Consider the following 9,154-nt stretch of genomic DNA (forward strand, 5'->3'; position numbering starts at 1 on the left):
AGAGAGAAAGCTTGTAAAGGACATGGTGTTCCTCTGATTCGTTTAATGGGCCACTTGTTAGAATGCTGTATTGATAGGAGCTGATATTTCATGGACAAGAGTGCTCTCTTCCTTTCACAACAAACACAAACAGACACATACACAGACACACTCTCTATCTCTCTCACTCTCTTTGTTTCTATCTGTCTCTTTGTCACACACACACACAGACACTGATAAACATTTTGTCATTGCAAGTAAGGTTGTTCAAAGTGCACTTAAATTGCTAGCCGAAAAGTGCGCTGTTTGGTTGATTATTTGCGTGGCTCTGGTGTTGATTGAATGGCCCTCAGAAGGCTGTGGATGGACGCGTCAGCACCCTGTCACACTGGAGCGGCATGAAATGCAGAGGAGCCCTCCTGCCAATGCTGATGTTGTTGATGCGGGGCTGTCGGCACAGAGCAGACATGAGACGGCGGGTGTGTGTGTGTGGAGCCACTATGGAGGTAGATCCTCCTCTCTTTTCCTCTGAGCTTTACCCTGCACTTTAAAATAAACAAAACATAGACACACACACACACACACACACACACACACACACGTACACATACACACTACCCATGTCCTGACTGACCCTCATTAGGACGCTATTGTCGGCCCTCCTCCAGGGTGTGTATGTGTTCGCATATCTGCATGGGCGGGTGTGTGTGGGGTGTGTGTGTGTGTGTGTGTGTGTGTGAGTAAGAGCGAGAGAGAGAGGTGAAGGGCGCTCCCTGCCCTCTCATCTGTCTCGGTAGATCCTCTCTCCTGAGTGAGCATAGCCTCTGAGGCCCCTGTGCATATGACACACACAGATACACACACACACACACACACACACACACACACACACACAAACACACACACACAAATACACACACACACACACACATACACACACAAACACACACACACACACACACACACACACACACACACACACACACACAAATACACACACACACAAACACACACACACACACACAGGCAGCAGCACGGGCCTATTCTAGGGGGAGCATGGGCAGCCAGTTCACCTCTACTCCTCCATGTTTAATCTCTCTGCATGGACCCCAGACAGCTGAGGAGTTAGGAAAGGCTCTGGGCCAGCACTGGGCCAGCGCTGGGCCGGATCGGGGTCTCAGGTGTGAGCTGTTTGTTTCCCCAGTGTAGGGCTTCTTACACACATGTGAATATTTATGTGATGAAAGAGCTCATTCATATGCATCTACAGTAAGATTGCAGAATTACAAATGTGAGATTCAGAGATTGAACCACTTTGATGTTGAAATGAAGGTACATTTTATTTTGAATGTATAATGTAAGTGTATGCACAGTATGTGTTAGTTTTCAGGCATGCCTGTTTGGATGTCCGTGTAGCTCACAGTAAGAGGTGTGTGTGTGTGTGTGTGTGTGTGTGTGTGTGTGTGTGTGTGTGTGTCATGCGTGTATGTTCATGCATGGGTGTTTGAGTGTGTGTGTCTCTGTGCTCTGTGCACATGGCCAGCAGAAACCAGCTGTGAGTCCAGATGCTACCATCCCCCCCACCTGCACTGTCAAGCTAACAGCCACTGGGAAGCATACATAGACACACACACAGATACACACACACACACATACACACACACACACACAGAGGAGGCTGTGAGTGGTTGGTCGTTGGCTGCCGTCCCCAGGCCTTCCCGCTCCATGCCGCCAGTCACAATGTCACCAGCCAGTGAGCAGGCACAGCTAGATACAATCTGACTGCTCACACACACACACACACACACACACACACACACACACAGAGACACACACACACACATACACACTCATCACAGCCCTCTCCCCACCCCTCCCAGCGCCATGTGAACATGATCACAAGTGACGGCAGCTCTTGTTGCTCACTTGGCCATCACAACCAGCCAGAGTGAAAGAGGGAGGGATAGAGAGAAAGGGGAGAAGAGAAAAAAGAGAGAGTGAGAGAACGTGACGGCGAAATGTTAACAAAGTCAAATAGCTGTCGGGTGCTCATCAAGGCTAATTAAAACAAGCTCTGAATATTCTGTATTAGCTATAATTATAACACATCGCTATTTTGCATTTTCATCTACTCAAGTGTGGAGCCATGTCCTCTTGAATGGATTCACTTTTCTTTACAAAATCCTATATATGGACAGTCACTTCGGTCTGTGTTGCACTGGTGTGTCTGTGGGATCTTCAGTCATCAACGTTGTGCTGGAGGAGGTCTAAATAACTAACTTACAGAGAGAGTGAGAGAAAGAGAGAGAGAGAGAAAATTAGAGAGAACATTAGAGTAGCTCACCTGAAGGTTGATTCTCCTGAGTGCGTAAAAAGTAAAATGGAAAAGTGTGAAAAGTGTGCCACAAGCAAAACCTCTATGCATGCGCAACGCATTCTACTGTCTAAAAGACACACACATATACACTCATCATTATGACACACCCAAACAGGCACACACACACACACACACACAGACTTACTCAAAAACTTCACACCTTCTCTGTTCTGCGACTCCACAGACATAACCCCCAAGACCTCGGCCAGCTGTAGCCCCGCCCCAGAGTCTCCGGTCAGCTCGGCCGAGGAGTCGGTGAAAAGCCAGGACCTCGCCGCCACGGCGCCTCCTGCTCCGACCTCCTCCTCCACCACCGCCTCCGAGCAGGGCGAGGCCATGGAGTCGCAGCCGGGCACGCCGCTCTCCTCTCTCCCCATGCCTCTGCCTCTGCCCGGGCCACCGGGCCTCACCATCCAGGAGATGGTGGCCATGTCCCCAGAGCTGGACACGTACGTCATCACCAAGAAGGTCAAGGAGGTGCTCACTGACAACAACCTCGGTGGGTGTGAGCACAGTCAAGTCGAGCTAAAAATGTGTTTTAATTGATGCACAGATCACCGTCACATGGCTGCAAAATGACAGTGACATCTTCCTTGTTTAGTCTAGGCTTTGAAACCTTGCACTGGAATGGACCCTTTTTCCAGTTTTCTTTGCCATTAGACATATTATTCATTAACACTTCCTGATATTGTGTGTCTCCATGTTATTGGTTAGGGAGGGAAGTGATTTGAGCTTAATATGCAGTATCCCTGTGTTTTCCCCAAGAGTCAATTTTGGATCTTTTATCGCATGATCTCAAGCAATTGTTTGCTTTTGTGGTATGGACACGATCTACAATCAGAAAAGTTTGAATATATCACTACATTTTATTACAACATTCATCAAGGCATATATGAGCAACACAGAATATAGCAGATGTTGAACATAATACAATTTTAATGACAGTAAAATGATATTGTTACAAGTATCATACTAACATTGCGATGAGGGGCCTTTGGTGATCCCCAACCCTACTCTCTACTCCCACACTCTTCCTAATGGTGAGCTGAGCACAGAAGACGGAGCATTTTGTTCTTTTCCCCACATTGCTCGAAGCAAACACTGCTGGCTTTTTTCATTCACACTGTTACAGCTGAGCGTCTCAGCCAGAGGCGCTTTGGAAGATATTCCTCACTCCGCTTGAGTCATTTTCTGTAGACTGCTTTTGTAATGCAGAGACATCGCCACAGCGTATATTTCAATGTTCCTTTGTGCCTATTAGGCATGTCATCTAATTGTATATATATATATCTGTCTCTCTCTTTGTCTTTGTGTGTGTGACATTTTTCTGAAATGCCTGTGTGTACGTGTGTGTGTGTGTGTGTGTGTGTGTGTGTGTGTGTGTGTGTGTGTGAGCAGGCCAGCGCCTATTTGGCGAGAGCATCCTGGGCCTGACGCAGGGCTCGGTGTCGGACCTGCTGGCGCGGCCCAAGCCGTGGCACAAGCTGAGCCTGAAGGGGCGCGAGCCGTTTGTCCGCATGCAGCTGTGGCTCAGCGACCCCCGCAACGTGGAGAAGCTCATGGACATGAAGCGCATGGAGAAGAAAGGTGCACAAACACACACACTCACATTTATACACACACACACACACACACTAACACTCTCTGGAGACAGTATCTCACCCGCCCATACCTCAAGTGGGTGTGCATTTAAAAAAAAAAAACACATCGGTGATGGTTATTTTTTTCACCACGGTGCGTCGTGGCTTGACTCAAATCCCTCGCCCTCATTTTTTTTTTTTTTGCATAAGTGCGTCGAATTTGTACATGAAGCGCACAATAGCTTTGGGCTTATTGGAGAAGCGGGACACTCTCGGGCTCCTTTCACTAAGCGCATGAGCGTGCAGTGTGTGCACAGTGGACGGGCACTCAAGCGCACCGCCAGAGTGGTTAATGGGACGGCCCGTTTCTCTTTCGAGATACAGGGTGTACTTTTTCGCCTCTGTGTCTCTTTCTTTCTCTCTTTCTCTTTCTTTCTTTCTCTTTCATTCTCCCTCGCTTTCTCTTTCTTTGTCTCGCTCACTTTCTCCTTTTCGTCGTGCATAGAGTCAAAAAGAGGATATGTCCACAGGCCATATCCTTAAAACGCCAACATTGTGTGTGTGTGTGTGTGTGTGTGTGTGTGTCCTGTGTGTCGTATTGATGTGAATATGTGTTTTTGTGTATGTATGGTGTGTACTTTTTTATTATTATTAATTCTGCTGCATCACTGACTGTGAGATGTCTCATCAAGACGTAACCAACCTGCTTTGTGCCTCCTTGTGTAAATGCCTGCTATATACGTCAGTCTTCTGATGAAACCATGTCCAGGCTCCTAGTCTCGCCACACACTAGTCACCAGTTCCTGTTGCCACTATTTTTCCCTTTCATCTCTACAGGAGCTCTATCTCTAGTCTCACAAAAACAGCAAAAGCACACATCAGTCGGAACACACTTGCTGAAGGAATTTCCTCTAGTAGCCAGAGAGCTATTTAGATAAGTTAGCAAACACTCGTAGTTTACCTTTATTCAAGTAGCACCGCTTCAGTGTGTAATGATTGACCCAAAGCCATTTACTGGCGAGCAAAGTAAACTGATTTATCTGGCATTTGAATGTCCTTTGAGGGAGATGAAAGTCATTTCCTCTCACGCTGTCGTGATTGTGTGTAAGGGCACAGACCTATTGCAATTACATAATAGGAAATGTAATATTTGGATTTAATAATTTTTACAACATAGTCATCTTGAGCACCATCACTATTGCCATTATCGTCCACAATCTTTGATTAGATTTTAATAATAACCTCTGAGGTGTTTGTTATTATAATGTGATTCATAATGTGAATAATGTGAGTGTCCTACTCTGGACGAAACCAGCAGCAGAAGCATTTGTTTGAATAGAGCACCCCCTGGTGGACATTCAGTGTAATTGATGTTCAATAAAATATGGGGCATGATCATATCGACAGTAAAGTTTTACTTTTAAAATACCATGCAATCCCATTTCCACTCACATTACTAACTCAGTGTAACAGCTTTTGAATCTGATCAGGTAGATTGAATATGTTTGCCTGTTTCCTTAACATATAACTCTTTTTTTACATGTCTCGTGTGCTTTTACAGTACACTGAAGTAAAGTCTGTCTGCGTGTTTTGTGTGCACCCCTGCAGCCTACATGAAGCGGCGCCACAGCTCGGTGAGCGAGACGGTCCCGAGCGACAGCGCCATGTCGGCCGGGGAGTTTGGGCAGTCCTGCAGCCCCCAGCAGCATCTGAAGAAGGCGCGCGTGGTCCTGGCCCCCGAGGAGAAGGAGGCGCTGAAGCGCGCCTACCAGCAGAAGCCCTACCCCTCACCCAAAACCATAGAGGAGCTGGCCAGCCAGCTTAACCTCAAGACCAGCACCGTCATCAACTGGTTCCACAACTACAGGTCAGCACACACACACACACACACACACACACACACACAACCTCAAACCAGCACCATCATCAACTGGTTCCTCAACTACAGGTGAGGATGGCCCAGCAGCTGAGTGGATAACATGTGATGTCCTCTCTGAAATGGTCTGACATATGTTTTGTGTATGTTCACCGCATTCTATACATAGGGCTAACAGTACAGAAGCACATAGAATCGATAGTATACTACTCATCATAGCAGTCTTGTCTTTCTGTCCCATGGTGGGGATGCATTTTGTGCAGCACCCACATTAACTAATCGGGATGCGGGATGCACAGTTTGTGCCTCAGTGGAGGTAAAAGATGCATGAGTGCCTCTGCCTCTCTGTCCTTGGTCAACCTCTGGTCCCTCATCCCTCACAGGTCCCGTATCCGCCGCGAGCTCTTCATCGAGGAGATCCAGGCGGCGGCGGGAGAAGGCGGGGCCCGGGTGGCCCGGGTGGCCGAGGGCGAGAGCAGCTGCGACGGCACCGAGTCCGACAGCGGCGGAGGAGGAGGAGGCGGCAGCGGGAGCGTGGGAGCTGATGACCGGGGCAGGAGCCTCTCCAACAGCCCCAAGCCCAACCACCACCACCACCACCACTCCCAAGCCCACCTCGCAGAGGACGGCAGAGCCACCGCACCGGGGACGAGCGACGGCTCCAAGCCCAGCGCTATGGAGAGTCTGTTCGGCGGGGCCATCGCTGCCACCGTCGCCGCCTCCACCACCACCGACAAGAACCCAAAGGACAGCAGCGTGCGCAAGAGGAAAGCGGCCAACCTCAACAACATCATTCACCGGCTGGAGAAGGCCGCCAACCGCGATGAGCTGGGTAACGAGTGGGAGTTCTGAGAGAAAAGAGAGATAGAGTGAGAGAGAGATGAAAAGAGAGGGAAAGAGAGAGAGAAAGGTTCTCATTTAGTTTTCTAATCTGCCTAAGGTGAGACTTTTTTTGGAGGGTTTGTTTCAGTGTGTGGAGGCAAAGAAAGGAGACGAGAAACTTTCCCAACACGTTTCCCAGTCCTGCAGGATACAGGCCTGGGATCAATGGAACTCTTTAACATGCACAAGGCATCACTCATCCACAAGTCTCTACACATTTAACAACATACAGAGAGTTGAGACAAAACAAATACCTTTTGATGTGTGGAAATGGAAAATCCATATAGTGTTTGCCTTTTTCTAAAGAAATTCAGGAGGCGTATCTTCCCTTACGCCTCCTGTTTGTGTGTGTGTGTTAGTTTGTGAAAAGGGGAGATGTTCAAAATAGTCTGACAAGAAAAAGCCAAACGTTTGAAAATTAAAAAAAAAAGAATTGTGGAAACTTTCTTTTCCACAAAGCCTTCCCCTCACTTCCCACCTCACGCCATGTAATGGCTATGCAAGTTTCACGCAAATTCTTTTACGGTTCAAAATTTTTATGATTAGAACATTTTCATGGAAGAGGAAAAAAAAGAATCTTTTATAGCAGAGTTTGCCAGTAAGAGATTGCAGTCTGTTGACTCTAAACGACACTGCTTTAGAACTCTAAATAAATAGGGTGGCAAGTGATATTTAGAAATAATAACAAACTTTTTGAAAGATGTAGTTGAAAACTCACTTTAAAATCTCACATTTTTAAAATTTCACCAGAAAAAAATGCAATAGTCAGGAAACCTGTCGTAGCTGGTTAGTGTTACTTCATATGGCATGTAGAGGACTCTGAGGTTTAGAGTGTTGTTATTTTCATAGCTTTACTGAACTCAGAGAATCAAGAAAGACTGTTTCATACCTGTACACTCCATCTTAGGCCAAAATCAGGAGAAAAAAAAAGTTATTGAAAAAGATTTGTACAGTTTGTGGAGGAATTGTTCCTGTTTTAGATATTTTTAAAAGAGAGAGAGAGAGAGAGAAAAAAAGCGTACGCTTCTTGACCTCACTGAGCGACCACACATTAAACACCTCAACCAGGGCAGGCAGGCAGGCAACGGATGCACCGCATCACTTTCTCTCACAACCTCACACACACACACACACACACACACACACACACTTCATTCAGGAGCACCTCTCTCAGCACTTAGCAATACACAGAGTCTCCGTTTTGCCAAAGGTTTCGACTACCGTGCAGAGCTCCAGCATGTGCAGAACTAATCAAAGGTCCTGAACTGCTCACGTAGTTTTATTCTTTTTTTGCACAGGCGAAGACGTTTTGTACCTTTCCCAAGGCTAGTCAAAATAGGGCCTGTGACTCAAAGGGAGATAAAGGTGTATTTTCTGTCAGGCAGCAGGAAGAATACCCTCCTCACAGAACCCGGGTCCTTTCAGGCTCTCTCCCGTATGCATTGTGGCAGTGTTGGCTCAGATTGAGTGAACACTTTTTCCTTTTTTTTGCGAGAGAGACTTCTCTTTGAGAGAAAAAGGACCCAATGCTGCCCATAAGAACTACTCCATGTTTGTGTCCACTCCAACTCCTCCGCATGGAAGGACTAAGATGTCTCTCAGCTGGGGGGGGGGGGGGGGGGGGGACGACGATGGAGCCAGCGGATTGGTGGTGGACGAGAGGGGGATAGCAATCGGAGCACTTTCTGGATCCGCTTGGGTTAGGTGCATGAGGTCAGAATAAGTTCAGAGGTCACCGGAGTCGAAGTTACAAGAGCATGGGAACGAAAAAAAAAAAAAAAGAACCCTACCAAACAACCCCACCACCATTCCCCAATCTCACAGAGTCTGCCTGCCCACTGCCTCTCCTATGTGTGTGTGTGTGTGTGTGTGGGTAGGGGGACGTATATATTTTCTAGGTCTGTGTGGTTTATACTTGTATATGTGCACACATATCGAGTGCGTAACTGCCACCCTGTCTGTCTAAGCTCCTTTAGCAGCTACATGACTTTGTACACGTTAGGTTACATTCTTTTTTTCTCATATAAGAGACTCACAATAGTTAACCCTTTTGTTCTTTTGTTTATTTTGGGTGTTTATTTATAGATGCTGTATTTTACATATTAATGTCTTATTCTGATTTTAATTCTGTTATTTTTATTTTATGGAAGGGACTACGTGAGGTCAGGTTACACTTTTAAAGACTGCAGGCAGTATATGGCTTATACTTGTGATCCATGTCTGTTTTATGAATTCAAATAATAATAATTATATTGATAGTGTCATGTATATTCTATTTTAAATGAGCTGGATGAGTAACACAGTGTTCAGTGTTGATACTTATATCATCGTAGGTGTGTGCATTATTATGTTGTAACTGCTCCCTGTCATTTAAACTTTTCAGTTTTTATTTGTTTTTGTTTTCCTTTTTTGTCTTTCGGTAGAAGTATACCTGTAAGAGGGCTGCGAGTGTTTGTTAGA

At 46.4% G+C, this 9,154-nt stretch overlaps 1 protein-coding gene across 5 annotated transcripts in view; it reads left to right on the forward strand.

The window, feature by feature from the left end:
- The window catches only part of cux1a (cut-like homeobox 1a), a 101,759-nt gene extending 93,512 nt beyond the window's left edge, over nt 1-8,247 (forward strand). For 3 of the 5 annotated variants that reach the window (XM_080852489.1, XM_080852490.1, XM_080852491.1), the window contains 5 exons: nt 333-485; nt 2,541-2,855; nt 3,755-3,943; nt 5,545-5,803; nt 6,196-8,247. In XM_080852489.1, coding sequence (XP_080708615.1) covers nt 333-485; nt 2,541-2,855; nt 3,755-3,943; nt 5,545-5,803; nt 6,196-6,664 — 1,385 coding nt within the window. In that variant the 3' untranslated portion in view covers nt 6,665-8,247. The remainder of the gene's footprint in view (nt 1-332; nt 486-2,540; nt 2,856-3,754; nt 3,944-5,544; nt 5,804-6,195) is intronic. The other 2 variants (XM_080852493.1, XM_080852492.1) reach the window with 1 other exon arrangement.
- Nucleotides 8,248-9,154: the final 907 nt, after the last annotated feature.

This window comes from Sprattus sprattus (assembly GCF_963457725.1).
Source record: "Sprattus sprattus genome assembly, chromosome: 1".
Taxonomy (NCBI): Eukaryota; Metazoa; Chordata; class Actinopteri; order Clupeiformes; family Clupeidae; genus Sprattus; species Sprattus sprattus.